The 20,082-nt window shown below is 30.5% G+C and overlaps 4 protein-coding genes across 8 annotated transcripts in view; 2 read left to right on the forward strand and 2 right to left on the reverse strand.

Annotated features, from left to right (window-relative positions):
* The first annotated feature begins 79 nt into the window (after positions 1-79).
* On the forward strand, positions 80-5,321 carry LOC126920631 (ras-related protein Rab-7a). Of its 4 annotated transcripts, none has more exons than XM_050731281.1 (7): positions 100-212; positions 295-401; positions 484-766; positions 1,142-1,327; positions 1,403-1,621; positions 2,640-2,777; positions 2,858-5,321. In XM_050731281.1, exons 4-7 carry the CDS (start codon positions 1,148-1,150, stop codon positions 2,942-2,944), a joined length of 624 nt encoding a protein of 207 aa, XP_050587238.1. In that variant the 5' UTR covers positions 100-212; positions 295-401; positions 484-766; positions 1,142-1,147; the 3' UTR covers positions 2,945-5,321. The 4 variants fall into 4 exon arrangements, with proteins under 4 accessions (XP_050587237.1, XP_050587238.1, XP_050587236.1 ...); XM_050731279.1 differs by having other exon boundaries at positions 295-387; XM_050731282.1 differs by lacking the exon at positions 484-766 and having other exon boundaries at positions 295-387.
* A 702-nt stretch (positions 5,322-6,023) lies between these two features.
* Positions 6,024-9,346, reverse strand: LOC126920630 (uncharacterized). Its single transcript, XM_050731278.1, has 4 exons — positions 8,868-9,346; positions 6,804-7,001; positions 6,541-6,714; positions 6,024-6,391 (listed from the first exon to the last, which is right to left on the reverse strand). The coding sequence occupies exons 1-4, from the start codon at positions 8,919-8,921 to the stop codon at positions 6,110-6,112; spliced, it is 708 nt and encodes a 235-aa protein (XP_050587235.1). The 5' UTR covers positions 8,922-9,346; the 3' UTR covers positions 6,024-6,109.
* Positions 9,347-11,579: 2,233 nt separating this feature from the next.
* Positions 11,580-14,184, forward strand: LOC126920447 (myb-like protein X; the record flags this gene model as incomplete). The annotated part of the gene is made up of 2 exons (XM_050730814.1): positions 11,580-12,858; positions 12,944-14,184. A coding segment is annotated over one exon (1,047 nt), but the record flags the coding sequence as incomplete, so codon positions are not given.
* A 1,051-nt stretch (positions 14,185-15,235) lies between these two features.
* LOC126920441 (A disintegrin and metalloproteinase with thrombospondin motifs 9) overlaps positions 15,236-20,082 on the reverse strand; it is a 174,629-nt gene continuing 169,782 nt past the window's right edge. For both annotated transcript variants that reach the window (XM_050730797.1, XM_050730796.1), the window contains one exon: positions 15,236-19,934. The gene's annotated coding sequence lies outside the window, so the exon portion shown is untranslated. The remainder of the gene's footprint in view (positions 19,935-20,082) is intronic.

Consider the following 20,082-nt stretch of genomic DNA (forward strand, 5'->3'; position numbering starts at 1 on the left):
TCAAATATTGCCGCATTTTTAATCAAACGTAAGTAAATTTATCGAGTATTGAATCGATTTTAACAATCGAGTTTTGATTGTACTCGGTCGATAAAAGAGACGAAGAACAGGTGACGACATCGTTGTCATACTCGTGATTTCATAACACGCCATTTTCTTTGTGTGAAGCTGACCGAGAGAAATTTCACTTACTGTTTTCTAACTAATTCGAGGTAACGTAATTTGTAATTGATATTTTAGCACATTGTTGATTGTCATTCGCATTTATCAATGAACGTCATGTACATTTTTTAGGGCGCTTGTTTAATCTCTGATGCTAAATCTCAATTGTCGAGATCGCGTGTTGACAGGTTTTCAAGCATCGCAGTTAAACGGATTCTATTTTGTGTCTGTCTAATTACGTATATTTTCATTTTATCATATTTACTTTTATACTGAAGCGGTGTTTTGTACTTTTATTATAATATAATTCAAACATTGTAGACATTAACCGCCAAAAACAACGTATTTGGAACGTCTCCGAGCAATGATTTTTTTCAAGTAATGTACATACGTCATTGCAAGGGGAGTACTTTTCCCATTCACGTTCAATGATTCACTAAAAAAAAGTCATCTACCCGTGACATTCGGACCAATGTTTTGCGTTCGCATCGTTTTATAGTGCGATTTCACGTTCGTAGACTGTTGCATGCTAATAGGATATTTATTTAAGGTCAAGAAATAACTGTCTAACAAAATATTCAGTTTATAATTCTAATTATAAAAGGTATTGTAAGATTTTTTTTACATATAAGTTTCAAGTAATTAAGCTTCATACTTATTCATATTAAAAGAGGATTAAGTATATTTTCAACTAGCTGATAATAATTAATTCAAATTCCAATTTCATTATTTGTATTTCATTCTTATCTAAGTTGTTCATACATATGACACATGTATGTTTGATTACAAATGTTTTGACTCTGATTCATAACTAATATATTTTAATATTATCTTCGTAGAATAAAACACTAATGTTATGATTTAGCTTTAATTTATCATATTTTTAAGTGGCATTCTAAATATCATTAATAAGATTTATATCTTCTAATTAAACTTACTAACAAAACTCATAGTAAATATGATTTTTTTTTGTTTTTAGTTCACAATGGCTTCTCATAAGAAACTACTGCTTAAGGTCATTATCCTTGGAGATTCAGGAGTTGGTAAAACTTCTCTTATGAATCAGTATGTAAGCAAGAAATTTAGCAATCAATATAAAGCTACTATAGGTGCAGATTTTCTTACCAAAGAAGTAATGGTAGACGATAGGATAGTTACTATGCAGGTAAATATATGTTAAATAAAATAATATTCATACAATACTATACCTTCTTTTATCTCATCTTTTATTTTTAAATAGATTTGGGATACAGCTGGCCAAGAAAGGTTTCAATCTTTAGGTGTTGCTTTCTACAGGGGCGCTGATTGTTGTGTACTCGTATTTGATGTTTCAGCACCCAGTAGCTTTAAATCTTTAGACTCCTGGAGAGATGAATTCTTGATTCAAGCTTCTCCTCGTGATCCAGATAATTTTCCATTTGTAGTACTTGGAAATAAAGTTGATTTAGAATCCAAAGTGGTAAGAGCATTTTAAATACATTTTAGATGTAATTTTATTATTATTATAATCTAATTATTTAGAGAACAACGGCATTTTCAATTTTAGTCAGCCTTCGATCTCTTTACATTTGTATTATATTTTACGAATCTAAATATACAGCTTCCACGAAAATTTCATACACAACTGTATATCTGATACTGTACAAAATGTTTCTGGAAATTTTCCAAAACCTAATCCAGACCTAAACTTAACTTATTAATGATAATCGTTTTTAATATCGATAGAACAAAATTATTAATGGCTTACAGCCTCGCATATGCAGTTATGCACGAGGCTTTTGTTCGAAAGATCTGTGAAATACCCAAGCTCGCCCAACCTCCGTAAGCTATAAACAAAAAATAAGAAGTAGGTTCAGGTTATTCTTTGTTTTATTTACTGATGCATATGCTACCACAATTATAGGCAGAATTTACTGTAATAGTACCCACAGTGTTTTGCGAATATCTTAAAAGCTAAGGCAATTTGATGGTTATATGTATAGGAAATAATTGTAAAAGTTGTTGAATTTTACAACATATTTAACCCCTTGGCTTACACGCTATCTGCCGATCGCGCGAGCCGCAGTAAGCAAGAAGTTCGGTCGTACGCCGTGCCATTCATCTGTTCAGCCATGTGCCCGAACTGGCGAAAAATGTATACTTCTTATGACATATATATTTAGGGACTACAAAAGGAATTGTGAAATAATAAACAACGTTTGAGGACAAATAGTGTTTTTAAGACGTCTAGGGCGTAATCATGATCAATTGATCAGTTAACAAAAACAATTTATTATTTCAAAGTGGCACAAATTTTTTAGCACGAGTCAGACTCGTGGGTTCCGTTTATAGGCCAAGGGGTTAAAAATCATCGAAGTCGAAAACGCATCCGCTTTCTAAATAATTAGCTTGTTATTCTTTTTACTTAAAGATCTATATTTATTTTGATTGTTTTAAGTTTCAAATAATTTGTGCCCTTATTAATAAATACATTTCAGATTCATGGTAAGAAAGCACAGCAGTGGTGTCAATCTAAAAACAATATTCCATATTTTGAAACTAGTGCTAAAGAAGCCATCAATGTTGAACAAGCCTTCCAAACGATAGCGAAGAATGCTTTAGCTCAAGAAAGTGAGGTACGTCATACTCTTTTTTTGTATTTATCTGTTTATAATTAGCAAATATTAAAATATAACAAATAACGCTATTATTTTAGGTGGAATTATATAATGAATTCCCAGACCAAATTAAATTGACCAATGACCAAAGAAACAATGGCAAGGGTGATTCTTGTGCTTGCTAGGTCTTGGAGTGGTGAAAATTTTGGACAAGCACATAGATGCACAGGTCAGATCGTACATTCGCGTACCTGCGCATTTTAGGAAATACTACATCGAGCTTGACGTGTTTTGGAAGTCTTAAGCATGCACCTTGGTTTCTTTTACTTAGATTTCATCCGAAATATTTTTAAAGCATATTTACAACTTTGAAAAATTGTTTTCTTTGGAATTATGTGAAATATTGAAAAAAATAAAGATATATGTATATATGTATAAGGAAATTTATAAGCAATGCATCTTAAACAATAAAATTAGACAAATTTTGTACCAAGGAGCATCCATTTGGCTTCGTTACATGAAAGACTATGTTGTATTTTATATTGTGTGTTTGTGTTGATACTTGGCTCGTCCAGCAATACGTTCAACACATTATTTCCGAAAATTGTAATGCTCTCTTATTAGGTATGGCGAACAGTATGAGCTGCCCTTTTTAATTGCATCTTTACAGCTCATTGTTGATGTCCTTCATTGTGGGGTAACACTACAATGTTTTTGAATCACATAGATAAAACTTATGTTGGGAGGAAAATTCACGGGTCGGGAACACACTTAGCATAACAATTAGATCATCACAAGTTTGCTCATAATTCATTAAGTATAATCGCATTTATTGAGGAGCTCTAAAAAAATTTTTGTGGGTATATTCGTTCGATCATTTCTCAAATCTAACTTCCTGTCAAATTAAATGGAAACTTATGTATTTTTTAACATGATTGATACATATAGTGTAAATAATTTGATGTAGTGGGATTTTTATTGAAACTTTGCGATTATTTAACTACCTCTGAATTTTTCTAGCAATGCAAACCTTGCTAATTGTTATGTCGCTCGAGATATTGCAGTTCTCAAAGAACATTACATACATTGTCCGCATAAATTTAAATAACTGTGAATTTGTTTAATAACATCACAATGTATGTGTGATGGTATTGCACGATCATCTCAATCTGAAAAGGCTAGTGCGTTTTCGAGGAAAAAATTCCCTTTTTAAAAACAACTCAATAATTGGATAATTTGTTATTTGGTACACTCGATGCGCCCACAATACTTGCATATTAGTATTTTCGTGTATCTTTAAATTCCTCCCTAAAGTGAGAGTCCTGAGCCGCGCTGCAGTGATTTTTAAACGTTTTAATTCTATGGAAACTATTCAGATGTAATCATAAATTTTATCAAATATTGTTTAAAAAAACATTTTTATATTAAACATATCATGCAATGTATAGCAGATACTTGATGAATTATTTTTAAAAGTTATAAATTTTTGCTTTTATTTTTCTTACATTCAATGTTATTGCATGCATTATATTTTCAAGATCATTTAGTTTGTCCAAAAGAATTCATTAATAGTCAAAGGGCAATTTTATTGTCATGTGTGAATAATTTTTTTTTAAAATCAAACTTTTTCAATGAAAAGACATTTGTTGTACAGCAACTATATTCTATTGAATTAATACGTTTATATAAAAAAAAGAAAAGGAGGATTTATAAAAGTGATATTGTTATTTGATATAATTATGCAAAAATTATGCGACGCGGTGCCGACGATCACTTTCATATTTAAAAAAAAAATATAATTTTAGATGTAAGTCACCATCCTGAGAAATTTAGAGCAAAAGATTGCGTGAGCTGAATTGATACATACATATAAGATTTCTTATGAGAAGGTTTAGCACGTGTAATATATGCGTACTTCTATGATAATAGTCTTGCACGCTGAAACGTGCATAATCATACATGTACGCATATACACGTAATATATATGTATATAAATGATGATGGTCATGACGATTACAATTATAATTATTAATATAATTTTATCGAAATATGTTAATGATAGTTATTAAAAATATTATCATTATTGCTGCTGCTGCTGCTATAAAACTACTATTGCTATTCTTAGTTTTAAGTGAACTAAAAGAAAAAAAAGAAGAAATACATTTATTGCAACAAAATCTTGAGCTGGTCGAATTAATTCGCTGATATATCTGTGCCACGGATAATCATCGTGTGACCTGAAACAAAATATAAGACTATCATTATCCCTATTATGACTCGATGTCTATGTTGTTATTATGGAGATGAATGTCTGTTGAGATAGATAGTAAATCTAGCAAACCCTGTACGAAATAGCGTATAAGATTAAAATATAATTCAACATAACATTAATTTAACAATTGAAAGATAATGGCAAAAAATGGCTGTTTCCAAGTAAAAGAATAGCCTATAACACAGTGTAGTTTTATTCGAAAGTTTTAACATGTTATGTTTCAATCGATGTAAATTAAATATTTACCCCTTGTACGATTGTAAAAAAGTATTCGTTTTTATATAATGCAATTTTATCTTTCCTTTGAACCAACTATTTATTTAAGTGAAGTCTACAAAAGTATACATATGATGCACGTATGTGTATATATTATACGAATATATATGAATGTTGAACCAAGGATATCTATGATTAGATTATAAAATGCGTATAGAATATTTTATATTAATGTCATGTATGATATCAAACGGCCTTTGTTAAGTTTTAAACAAATTTTTACGATTAATGTCAAATATACACATACATACATACATACATATATACACACGACTTTATAGAGAATAAATTACATTCATTTACAGATAAAATATAATATGAAATAGAGATGTCTCTTTTGAGAATTGGAAAATAATTTTATTCTTCTTATCACTAAATTTAATGTAAGCCTCTATATAATATTATAAATTCGGAAACTTACGAGATTTGTCGATATATATATACATAACATACATAAAAAGAATTGCAAACAGTGAGTAGTGGGTAATTGCACGTATTAATAAAAAAATTCAGTTATATCAAGGTGATTCATTTAGCTTTGAAACCATATCGAATTATATAAATTTGTGAAATAAGTAGAGATACAAAAGAGGGTTGATATAAAAAAATAGAGATACATAGGGTGTTTCCAGTGCCATTAGTTAACAATATCTCAAACGCATTCTAGTATGAGCAAAGCAAATGATAGGATAGTTCATTACGATGTCATAGAGGTGTAGGCGTTAATTTATGGGTTTTATTTTATAATCGACAAATTTAATTTTCGATTCAACATTCTATTAACATTTAAGACCTATTCGTTTTAGTTTTTAAGACAATCAGCTGCGGCATATATGGCTTTACTAGATGCATTTTGAACTATGGAGATGGCACCACTATTGCAAGATGTTTGTTGTAAAGTAATTGCATTTTTATTCCTCTCTGCATCCATGTTCAGTTGTGAAGCTCTTTGCTGGTATTGACGAATATCCTGATTGATGACTCCTACTTTCATAAGTATACAACTTGCGACTTGTTGAGGATTAGAAGAACCCATGCATCCCAAGGCAACCTGATCTAATTGATTTTTTAATTTCTGTCCATTCTGAAAGTTAAAATGTATATACCAATATAAGTGTATATAATATATTAATTATATATAATATAATTAATAAAATATTTAAAGCATAAGCGTAAGTATTCGCTACTTGATGTGGTTAAATTTAACAATTAATATAAAAATATGATACATACTGCTTGCTCGTTGTCAAATGCTTGTAGTACTGTGTTCAAATTTTGATTTGCTATGTTTTCGCAATTATTGAGTTGATTATACCCTGTTTGACCGGCGTCCTTCATATTCTTTGTGACGGTATTAAAACAATCTTCAGCATTCTTACCTGACTCCTTTGCTTCTTGTGACTTTTCCTAATGACCGCCATTATTAATATTAATCATTTAATTACTCGTCTTAAATGTTTATGAAGCGAATGTTATTTCGTGAGACTGTGACTTACCTTGATATAATCAAGACGAGTTTTTAAAATTGAGTTGATGTTCTGACTAGCTTGAATATAAAGGTTGCTAATTTGATTTTTTCCGTTTAAGCCAATGTTCGTCTGAGAGTGTTTCAAATCTAACATGACACTGTCAACCGAGCTTTTAGCATTTTTTATAGCATTCATTGCCTGATTTAATATGTCGTTGGGGAATCTCTAAAATCAAAACATTTAATCAAACGTGCAGACATTATAACCGATAAGTAAATTTGTCAAAAATTTGTCGATTAATTTGTCAATTGCCAGTCTTATTCTAGATCAATTTCTAACAAAGAATTTATTAAGTTAGTGAGTATTATTTAAGCAGATTATTAAATTAGATAATTAAATTGAATTATTGAAGTTTGTGTTGTGTATTCAACGAATTAGTAACATATTTCAATGTTTATAACGTTTGTTACGTCCTGTGACCCAAATTTATATTCTAATCCATTCTTCGGCCAAGATAGTCAACAACTATGCAAACATATTTGCTGGACCCCGCAATAATATCAAGGAACCGTTAATGCCCGTCCTCAGATTTAGATTTTTTTCTTACTGTCGAGACCCTTAATTTATACAATGCATTCTTTAAGTCGAGACTCCTTGGTAATTTTACCGCTCGAAGAAGCGCGTCAACGGGAGTCGTAAATTCCCGTTACGATTCGAATAATCGACGCCACGAATAGATCAATCTATTAACATTATATTTCGATTAAGATAATAGGGTTGGTTGAGTGAGTATAACGCTGATTTTAACAGGTTATAATATATATATTTCCAACAATTAAATAACTTCAATATTGGATACAATTGTGTGCATGTTGATTGCCAAACTACGAGTGAGTACGACCTGAGACTCTTTTCGTGTTGACGACTGCGTTTTGACTTTGAGTGTTATCGAGATTTGACTCTGACTGCTGAGCTTTGACTTCTGTCGATTGACTGTTACTTGGCAACTCTGATGACTGACTGTTTTTTCTGTCGCTTGACTGTTTGTTACTGTTACTTCGCTCTCGTGTCATTACGGAGGAAAGCTCGGTGTGAGTGTGTTTTAGGTACGAAGAAAGCGGATTCGTTGCTTACACTTTTCGTTAGGAAAGTGAGAGTAACACGATCCGCGATGCCCATTGGTTATGACCAACATTAATAAGTGAGAAGAGATGGATGAAGCCTCCTACCAACGTGGCTCATGTGTGACATTGCTCGAAAACGAACGACTTGACACGAAAACCCGTTTTTATCGTTAGATAACTACCCGCGTGGGCCTTTGGTGGTCAGACAACGAGGGATGGCGTGCGAATTGTCTCACGCGACGTAACAGCGGGTTTTTTCATGTAAACACTCGAAGGCCGATTTCTCCTGCGAGCGAACTTTGATAGGGACAGCCAACACCTATCACTAGTTTTCCTCCTCAATATCTCCGTCATCGAACTTCATTATTATATTTATTTATTACTTTAACTTTATGCTAATCTGCTTCTCATAACATAAAAATTTTCTTGACTGTTGAAGCGAAGACAAGAGTAATCCAATTAGGACCGTAGCGCGATTAATTGCGATACAGTTATTTATTCGATAATTTAAATTTGTAGTCTATTGATTTCATAAATAGTTAATAGCGCTTCTGGTCATTAATTCGTCATTAATTTGTACACATTTTTCATCATTTAAAATTGGTCATCTCAAATATTACAATGAATCGAGCAAAGCATCCAGATATTTATGAACGGTTTGTATAAAACCTATGCAAAGAGTAATGTTTACAATCGAAGTAAAACATTGTAAGTCTCTTTTAAAGTTTAACAAATTGATCCAGATGCCGGACAATTGACTAATAAATTTCGCCAATTAATCATATTAGACTGTGGGATACTTATGCAAACTCATATTTTTCTGAGAACAATTAAGAAAAGATGGAGTCTAAACAGCGAATTGCGAGTTGAGGTCCTTTACTTTGGATATGTGTGTCCTATACATTTTTGCGTATTTCAAATTCCTATAGATGCATAAATATCCATATTCTATTAAACAGACTCTTACCTGTGCAGAACAGACAGTCACGAACAGTAGACAAAGAAAAACGAACGTCTTCATGTTTCTGAATAAGAAGCAAAAATATCGATCCACTTGGTATATCACGTCTTGGCGTACTGATAATGATAAATGAGCACACTTGCCTTTTTATAGGAAATCAGTTATTTGCTAAATGTGAATTCAACTGCATTATCGGGGTAAAGAGAATGAATGATAACGCGTTCAGGTATATCTGATCATGTATCTATCAGTCTGTAATTGGGCGTATATATATGTTACACATGATTCAATTTTCGATAAGGTAGCTATTCTATTATTATCCTATTTAGCACCCACGTGTATTTTTCTATCCGTGTTGAAATTCAGTTTGTGGTAACTTTTAGTTAAAAAGAAATCAATTCGTGTTAAATATTCTAAAATATGAAAATATAGGTGTCCAACTATCGATGTAAATTGTTTATGCAATAACCTCTTTTGTTTCTCTAGATTCAAGTCACTCGCTTTAAATACTCGAGTAAGAAGATTATTTTTTAATAAATAAAGAAAGTAGTCTTGTAAAATCGGAAATATAATATTATTATTAATGATTGATTTATTTACAATAAATGGATTGTACAGATGTTGATTAAACAGAAGAACGATAGTTGTTTAACGTGAACTATCACAATAACGTGCTATAATCTAGACAACTCAATAGTTAATTTGCAACTCTCGTCACAACAGATCCAACGCTCTCTCTCTCTCTCTCTCACGCGGACCACACTCTCACGACAACGCTAGCAACACTATCTTGACAACGCAACTCGCATTCTCTGACTTCTCGATTCACACTCTTTGGCTTCTCCACTAACAGTGACTGTTCTAGCATCTCTTTGTCTTTTCTTAGGCCTACCACGCACGTGTTCCGCAAACACTCGTGGCCAGGTTCACGTAGGCCTTTTCTACGAAACTATTCAATTGAAGGACCGACGACACATTGACCCGACACATGGACCCGATGACGCCTCGGCTCTCGCGACATTGTTTATGGTTTACCTGATATCTCTTAGGCCTTTTTGTCCACGATACTAGTCTTAATAATAAGTATATTTTTCTCTGGTGGAGAGATTTATTTTGGAACTTTGAAAAATTGATTTTTCGTTTTAAAAATGTAATGAAAATCCTATTTGACAATTTTCTACGGTAAATACATATACTTCATGATGATTAAACATTCAGTCGAGGATGTCAAAGAAATTCACATGATTGTTTACAGAATTCTCATACTCTACATGTCGATAACAATTCTAACAAAAATAAGCGCGATTAATGTTATCGCGTTGCTTATTATAATGGTCACAGATAATTATCTCCTTGTGAAATTTCCTGAAGAGCTTCCTTATGTGGGTATTGTAAAAATTTCTCAATCTTTTCCGCTTAAGATAGTCTACTAAGATCAAAATGTTTAATCACGTCATTTATCATACAAGAGATAAAAATACGATATAATATAAATAGAGTGGTTTATATAGAAATTTAATGATAATTTGATATTTCAAATTAGATTGTATATCTTTGTTACCAGAATTACCAGAGTTTAATTTGTTATCAGAGTTTTCAAATAACATTACCGTTTCCGGTATAAAATATAGAAAATGAATTTTTTTATTCAAAATGTAAGCGTTTATTTCACATACTTTAAATTTCTTCTTGAAATATATTAATACATTCAGCAAATTTACACATGCTGTTGATATGTATGTATACATGATTTTGTGACAAATATAAATTAAATGCATCCAACATATCTAGAAGCAACAAAAAGGGGCTTTGTCTTTTATATGTGAGTCTCTTTTATTTCGTAGTAAAAATAGAGATCATTAAGTGCAATTCGTTTGTTCGTACTGATTTAACACGCGTTTTTATAACCATAAAGATATAATGATAGAGTGCGTGAGTGAATTGAAAAGGCAATACGTACAGGAATAGAAAGAAAACGTTACATAGAGGCCCGTTGTATCCTTATTTAATAACGCATGCACATTCAACAGTAAATAAACATAATAATAATAATAAAAAAAGTAAATAACATAAAACAGTTTGGGTTGCAGCGGCTCGGTACAAATAGCAAAGAAGTGGAGAAGGCAGAGATATTGACGTCCAAAATGGTGACGGACTCTACACGTGACTAGCATTGTATTAGATAATACAAAATTTGGGTGACTAAAACGACTAAAAATATTCAAAAACAATCAAAATAAATAAGTTTTTTATATTTTTGTTTAAATGGTTTAATAAAAAGATCTTGTAAAACTCTTTACTACTATTTTTTTTACTCTTCCCTTTCTAATCAATTTTTTATGAAAAGTTTACAATTTCGTTATACTTTGATTAGAACTTAAATTACGAATAAAGACGCTTTTGAAAGTTTCGAAACCAATTTCGAAACAAAGAATTCAAGGTTAAAAATTGGATATAACATAATTACTTAAGGTAGGTAGATTATTTCAAACATCTTAAAGTTTTAATTCGGCAATGACTGATTATAGAATTTACTATTTGAAGGAGTAATGATACATATCTATTTATTTGCATAATACGTAGTATATACATTATTGTACATATTATTAGATACTATGTATGATATTTACGAGATACTATGTATGATATTAATCTTATTCGTAGCCCTCTAGCAGCAGCGTCAGGAAGCATTGCTGTAAGGTTTAAGTCATACTGTGATTTGGGTTAAGCGAGGTAGTTAGCAAACCAGTAATAGTAAGAGTGTATATGATCGTTTATTCGAAAATGAATATAGTTAGCAGTGTAGAAAGTAATAACAAAGATGATAAAATTGAAACGATTCTTAATATGCTAAGGAACCAAGTAGATCAGTGTAGTACTGTAGAAGAGAATAAGACATCGGAACCCGAATTAACGACGGATCAAAGGATCCAACAACTGGTGATGGAAGAGAAGCAACTGTCAACACAGTTCCAAAAGGTCAGAAAGGAACTAAGATATTATGAGAGGAAGTATGAAAAGATGTTGAAGAAGAAAGTGAGACACATGAAGATACAGATTAAAGAGGATCTTAAGAAATTAAAAGAAATAAAACAAAAATACTTTGAACTATACTCTCAGCTAGATACAGAATCCTCTAAATTGGAGAAAGCGGAAGAGAAGAAGTCAGAGGACGCAAACAACTCTTTAAACGCAAATACGCTGTCATCTCAATTTAAGCAAAACGATATACCGCTTAGTAGCAAGATTAAAATTAGCATTAAGAAAAATGAAAGCTCATGCAGCAGTGAGATACATTTCGTTCACGATATTAATGGGCAAAATGCGTTTACGAATCTAGTTGAAATTGTAAAACCTATGGCCTTGAACACTCGAGAATGTAAAATTATCTTGCAAAAGTTAACAGAAGAGCAAATTAGCAAGTATATGGATCAAAAGAGGTTAGGTCAACCGCAAATAGAATACAAAGAAATAGCGCAAGATTGTTTACAAGAAATGAATAAAAGTATCGTTTACCCAAATTGGCACATAAAAATTCCAAGATCCATATTTGAAGAAAGTCAGAAGGAAAGTAGAAAATCCATATTTGAAGAAAGTCAGAAGGAAAGTAGAAAATCCGTATCTGAAGGAAGTCAGAAGGAAAATAGAAAATCCGTATCTGAAGAAAGTCAGAAGGAAAGTAGAAAATCCATATCCGAAGAAAATCAGAAGGAAAGTAGAAAATCCGATTTGAGTGTAGCGTCTTGCTCAGGAGAAGTCATCTAATTAGATTGATACAACTGACTATTAGTAGTAGTACTTATGTTATATGTTAACCAGAAAATGTTGTATATATCAATATCTTCCCGAATTTTTGTTATTACACAACAATACGGATTAGTTGCAGAAATGATAATAAGAAAATATATTAAAAAGATATTGTGTAACAAAACTCTAAGCAAGTGTTGCCACATTGATCTTGCATTAGTGATGATTCCTATGCAGTGTTTCACTCAAGGTACATTCAATGTAATTGACCATTAGAAGAAAAAAAGGAATCATATTTTGATGTCATTTATTTTCTTTTCATATATTGCTTTTAGGATAAACCAAACAAAAGACACGGTTAAAATATGGTTACGATAATAATTCAAAGAGAAAACATGTGAAACAATATAATATTAAAAAATAAATTTCATGAATATCATATTATTCATAAAATAAAGTAATCAATGTTGTATACTCAGTTTTATCTAAAAATTTGTTTAAAATAATTTGTTTTTTATTTTATTTCATTAATTTCAGCAGTGTTAGTACAAAGATATGATATTAAGTTCTTTTTTTATATTTATTAAAAAAAACCTTAAGTATCTTTTTATCCATTTACATTTCATTGATAGTAATAATTTCATCTTTTATATAAAATTTTAATTTTGTTAGAAAATATATTTATAAATTTCATAATCTTTTCATGCATTCATTTTATTGGCTTCCAAATTGTAAGAGAATTATAGATTTAATTGTTACAAGGTAATATTTTTAGTAGAAAGTAACCTTAAAAGTAATACGTCATTTGAAATGTAATATAACATTTTGAATAAAACATGACTATATATATATATATATAAGCCAATAAATAAATATATATATATATAAAATGGTACATAATTTACTATGACGGTATACACAAATACATATGAATAAAACATGACTATATATATATATATATATATATATATATATATATATATATATATATATATATATATATAAATTATGTACCATTTTATTGTCAACATATAATTTTAACAAATGGAGTTCAACCTTCTGGTGTGCTGTCTTTTTAATATGTATAAATGTGAAATTAAAAATGTTAATAATTAAATATTCAAAACAAAAGCACTTACTTCACATCGCAATGTGAAGAACTTGATATCAGTATTATAATATAAATATGCAAGTTAATAAATAAGATCAATCTAGGATGTTTTCCTTTAATAATAACAATAATAATAATTATTAAAGTGCTTCTTCTATGAATAGTTATATTATATGAATAGTTTTTATGGTCTAAAATGTCAATTAATATATACATAACGATATTTTGGTCTAACAAGTTTATTATGTAGAATGTTGCTATAAAAGGTATATATACATATTCATATGCATATACATATAAAATATACTTTGTATTATCATAAAATAGTTGTAAAAGTAGAATAATATTTATAAATTATCATAGAAAAGTACTTCATATTTTTATTGTAAGATAATAATATCTTAATTTGTGAAAAACACATGTAACAATAATTTATAATAATAACATACTCATGTAATTCTTAAATGTTTATATTTATTATTTCATGAACAAGTAATTTATTATATCTTTATCATTGATAGATATATAAGAATGGATTAAGTTTAAGTCAATGAAGTTTAACACAGTAAATGAGGTAAGTAACGATAAGAATTGTAATATAAGTGTTTCAAAATTTATTTTTTCAGTACTATTGGAAATTGATTCAATACCATATGTGTAATAGATGCATTTTTTGATCATGATAAGTGTTTTGGTCAGTGCTTCTATTAAGTGCATTCTTAAAGAATTCTTGAAGATAAATAATTTTATAGCTAATATGAAATATGAAGTATAAGAAGTATGTTACTGAACATATGAACTTCGAGTTTTGAGATTAGAGATTATGATTTGAATTAGTAACTAAGAAAAATAGATCTCTATATAAATATATAGTGTATAATTTCAATCTTTAATGTTGTTATCAATTTTCCATAATCATTTGAAAATCATGATAATGTAACGTAGAAATTACTGTAGGGTAGAAATTACTAAACTCAAGTTTTTTATTTATCGTAAGATATAGTATTCTAATTATTTTTTTAAGACATGAACATTAATGATGTAAAATTTGAAAGGATCATTGTACAGCAGATTTTATACATACCAATCAAGGATAGAAGGATAGTGAGTCTTATTAAGAGCTATTCCATCGTAGCTCAGTATTGAACCTTCTGTAGAAATATAATTCCTTTTTTTCACATAAATTATAATTAGTAATATATATATAAGCACTAAATAATAGTAATTTCACTGTTACCATAAATTTATTCTCATCATAAGTAAAATAATGATATTCTATGATATTTAAAGGATATGAAGAATATAAGGACCGATTTCTTTCTATCTGATTAATTATTCAGACTACTTCAGTTTGAAATAGTAAATCAATTTTAGACTATTAAATCATATTATCACAATTGAGCACACTCTGACATGATATTTTTATAATGTTAATGTGTAAAAAGACAATTTTTATTTCATCTAAATTTGTAACTCTTTTGTATGATAAAGAGGACCTTCAAATGAATGTAGAACATTCTTATTGGTGAATTTAATATATTTAAATAATTGCCGTACACTGGTACTAATCATTTCTACAATAAGCTACACATTAATGATATTAAACGAAATACGTACTAATAAATTATTATTAAACGAAACTGTACAATATCGTTTCGCCGTGCTAGCGCTTAGAACAATGACTTATTCTATTTTCGTGGATAGGCAAAGAAGGAAAAGTTAAATCAACCATGGATTCCGAGATCGCATATTCGATTACCGCGTCGAACTTATACTATTGCGACGAAATTAATATATTTCGAAATATAAAAAAAGATACTCGATCTAGGTGACTGATAACGATTCGTTATTGTCGTAACAAGAAAAGGGATGAAAGATCGTTTCAATGAAGTTTAGAAATTAGTATGATTATACGAAAAGAATACATATGGTGTAAATCGAGGGTAAATGAAAAAAAGAAGTAGCAAGAACGTGTATAATAATATATACTGGGGAAAACATTGTCACATGTTAGTTTGTAAACTATCGTTCGATTATGATCAATATACATATAAAAGAAACCATACATTCGATTATGTAACGTGCTTTATATTCAAGATTCTTAAACAGTCATTATCTAGCATCCATTATGAACATTTTCAATGAAAGGAAAATAATTGTGAAAGATGAATAAATCTCGTACATTATAAAATATTCGCTGACGCATATTCAAATCGTACAATTATTCATTTTCCTTTTTTGCTTTGCGTATTCTTTCTTTTCTTTTCTTTTTTTTTTACAAAAAGCTATTCAAACGGATTACAACAATGTAATTTTCTTTTTTTTCTTTTATTCATTACGATTCGCATTACTGTAACAAAAATTTTGATCATGCGGCTATACAAAAGTAAATATATAAAGACAAAATATGTTCCGTTTTTCCGTTCTACAATGCAGTGTTCCGCGAAATTCTCGAAATTCTCGAAATTCATTCAAATACATCGGATGGCGCGGATTAGACATCGTGGAAGGCGGTGGATCGATTGATTCAACTTCTATGCTTTATTATACAGGGTGATTACAGGAACAAGCAGAAGCTTTGACTTAACTTCTTTTATTGCGTGAAAATAATTAAAATGGAAGGAGACAAATTTTCCATGATTCGACCAATTCATGTTTTATTACAAATTACTTTGTTCTTATAGCCACACGGTGAAATTTTTATTTTTCTTATCTAAATAGAATCACTGCCTTTTGTTTCAACATAGGAGGAGAAACGTTCAATATTCGATCAATGAAAGTATTAAAAATATTAAATATTAAAAATCTAAAATATTTAACATTCAAATATTTCTACGTATAGGATGAAAAGAATATATCTTGCGATTCTACTTAAAAAATTAAAATAAAAATTTAATCGAACTTTGAGATAACGAAACTCTCTCGATGATTAAAATCTTATGAGATGTTGTGAAATTTTCCTGTATTTTGTTTCCTTATCTTTCTTCTACAAAAATATAAAAATGATAAACATCGATGGTTCCATTTTGTAGAATCACCCTGTATACCGCGAATTCGTCGCGTTACTCGCTCTCTAACAAATGATACTTAATACATGTACTCATTAATAACATTAACTATGGCAGTCTGTTGAAACGTTACATACTTTTAGTTAGTACTAAATTCCCTTCGGTTTCTTCGTTAAAAAATAGCTTAACGAGAACAGGGAGGGGGGAGGGGGAGGAGGAGGAGGGATTGGTCGTACTTCAGCCAAAACGGATTTGTACTCGGAAATTGTTTTGGTATTTTGGTTTAGGTACGACACTCTTTTCATTTCTTTTTTTCGCTTCTTAATCAAATTGATTACATTGATTGATACTCGAAATCATGCGAACATCTAATCAAAGAGATTTCAATGATACGAACGACATATCCGGTTGATAATTTTGAAAAATTCGAAAATATATAGGGTGACTGTAACAATTAGATCAGATTATATCTATATTCCAAATGAAATTAGACATGTCCATGAAATCGGTGAAGAAATAATTCAATTTTTCTGAGAGTTCAATTTAAAACGATGGAACTCGACAGAATATGATTTTCATAAAAGAAGACTAGAAAACTTAATATAAAGATAGTAAACATACAATATTGTAACAAACACATATTATTTATTAATTACTGATACTGAATTAAGAAACTATGTTATCTATTATGATTGTCCTATCGATCATTTTACTGATCATATCTTAGATCTTTCATTCGCGATCAATTTACATCGAACAGTCATTTTATATTTATATAAAGAAGACGGCGAGGTTTTATTTGAAAGAACGCTTGCGAAGAAAATTACAATGCAAAAATTAGGGTAAAATTTTCGTACTCCAATAAAAAATTAAATTTCAAGGAAAGGAGGTAACATTTTTCTATATGGCTTATTCTTAATTCCATTTGGAACAGAGATGTAACTTGATTCAGTTGTTAGATCCACCTTATAATATATAGGAGTCGTTCTTCTAAATATCTTTAAAAAAGATGTATATATGCGGATGTTACTATATATATATATATATACTTCTATAAAATATTCGAGACAAGACCGGCTGAATTATTATTCAGCTATTGTCGACGTCCATTACGCGGACTCGAGTTAATAAGTTAATTCGTTCACTAATATGGAGTTTCGATTAGATTAGTTGAATCAGCTAACTCCGAAAATATGTGTTTACGAGTCTACCATGCTAAATCATAGCTCGTCTATAAACGTTTACCATTACTACTACGTACGTGCCACTAAAATCGCATACTAAATTGAATACTAAAGTCGTAAATTATGATTCTTTATGATGTAATAATTTCATAAGATAGTAATGCAATCGTCTCGTCCAAACGACACTTGTATTTATTTGGTCGTTACACGCAATATGTATATGGATGAAATACGAAAGCACTACGAAGGTATTATGGCAGTGGCAGAACGTACAACTGTTTTACGCATCGAGGAAACGCGACTCGGTCGCAAACTTGTCTCGCGTTTTACAATTCTTTTCTTTTTTATTAATGCAACTTAATTACTAAGAGTGGTAAAAATTCACGCTTGGACTTCCATTAGAAGGTAATCCAGAGGGCTCTAGTACTCGAGCTATTCTGTTTACTTGCTTGCATCGTTAGAAGAATGTTTTCCACGGAAAAGAAAATTATTTACGAACATCCGGTTATTTGCATAAGCGTTTGATGGTCTAAAATTATTAGCTTAAAATAAGTTGCTATGGATAATCCTTGTAGAAGACTATACGCCGTAAAACGCCGAGTATCTACACAAATAACCAAATACAAAATAAAATACTTTAAATGGTCCTTCTTTAACGAAGTTGCCAATATATTAATTTTACAAGCTTTACAGCTGTTGTGTCCTATTGAAATAGGACCGGCGACTTCATTCAGAAGGGAAACCGACGTAGAAAACATTTCTTTTTCTAACAATAGAAATTCAGTAGTAAGAAATGAGTTGAAGGGATGAAGTGCGTTAGCTGGCTTTTTATTCATTCAAGCCTAATTAATTTCACTCTTTCCAAGTAAACTTATAATAGCACCATAGTTGTAAAAAATTCGCGAAGGCAGTCTAATTTCTTTTTCGGTATAATTAACCTCAATTGAACAGATCCTTAATTGAAACTCCTCGGCTCAATTAAAGCAACGCTGGCTTTGTGGATTTTGCGTGGCTCGCCGTTTTCCAGTTTTTGTACTTCGCGTGCTAAGATCGACGTATACATATGTTTTGCTACGATACTTCCATTGTTTCTTGTTTGATAAACAATTAGCTTTTCGAGCAGTCATGATGTTCCAACGAGTATAAACAAAATGAATACTGCAATTCTTACCGGGCATTATGTTACTTCTATACCTAAACGGACCTCTTAACCGGACACAAGTATTTGAATTCGACGAATAACTCGGGAAGGCGAAAAATTCACGAGGCTCTGTCGAACATATAACTTTTGTTACACTTTCATTACAGTAGAACTTCATTTATCTGAACCTGCCAGGGGACGAATAGTTTATATATATACATTGGAGCTTACCAATTTTTCCCACTATCCACTATTTTTCAATTAGTGTTCAGTTGATCAGGCATTAACTAAGATTTCGTTCCAATAAATGATTTCTACTGTATTTTCTCTTACAGAGAATTCTTCCTACTAGTAATGTTTGACTATTCATCCCTTGGGACGATTCCATTATCGGAGAACAGTTTCGTTTCGTGAATTTGGCTATATGCATGTAGTTGCCTATTTAGAATTTATTAACTTCACCTCGCGTTTTGTTTCCTTAAATTGATTTTAGGTCGCTTATCAAGAAGCTTCCACTTCTACGAGTATACTTATTTTCGATGGATAAAACTACTGAAGATTAAATGCAAACTGTCGAACGATTAATGAACATAATATTAATTATTCTTTACCATATTTGGTATTTCGTCAGTAGCGTTTAAACATTATCTACGGTCCATTGAGCCTATTTCGAAGTAGACTCTTTTTCATCTGAATGTACAATGATTATTGTTAAAAATCCACTAGCGGACTAGTAACGATTTAAGCGAATGATTCAGAGCAAGTTCGGGGTGGAGAGGATCGATTCGGTAGCGGATCTTGTCGATTTCATCTTGTGTTCGTCGAACCAGTCTTTTGCGACACGCTCAAAGATCCATTAGTGGAATTTCTACCTGCTGAAAACTGCAATAACGTACGTTTATGCTACCAAAGATTTTCAATTTATTCACAAGAGGATATGATTGATAAATTAATTGTTGTTAATTTTATAAATAAAAGTAAGAGAAAAGTATAGTTTATCTTTTGTTGTTTCATATTGCAATATATCAAA

This window comes from Bombus affinis, chromosome 9 (genome assembly GCF_024516045.1).
Source record: "Bombus affinis isolate iyBomAffi1 chromosome 9, iyBomAffi1.2, whole genome shotgun sequence".
NCBI classification, from domain to species: domain Eukaryota; kingdom Metazoa; phylum Arthropoda; class Insecta; order Hymenoptera; family Apidae; genus Bombus; species Bombus affinis.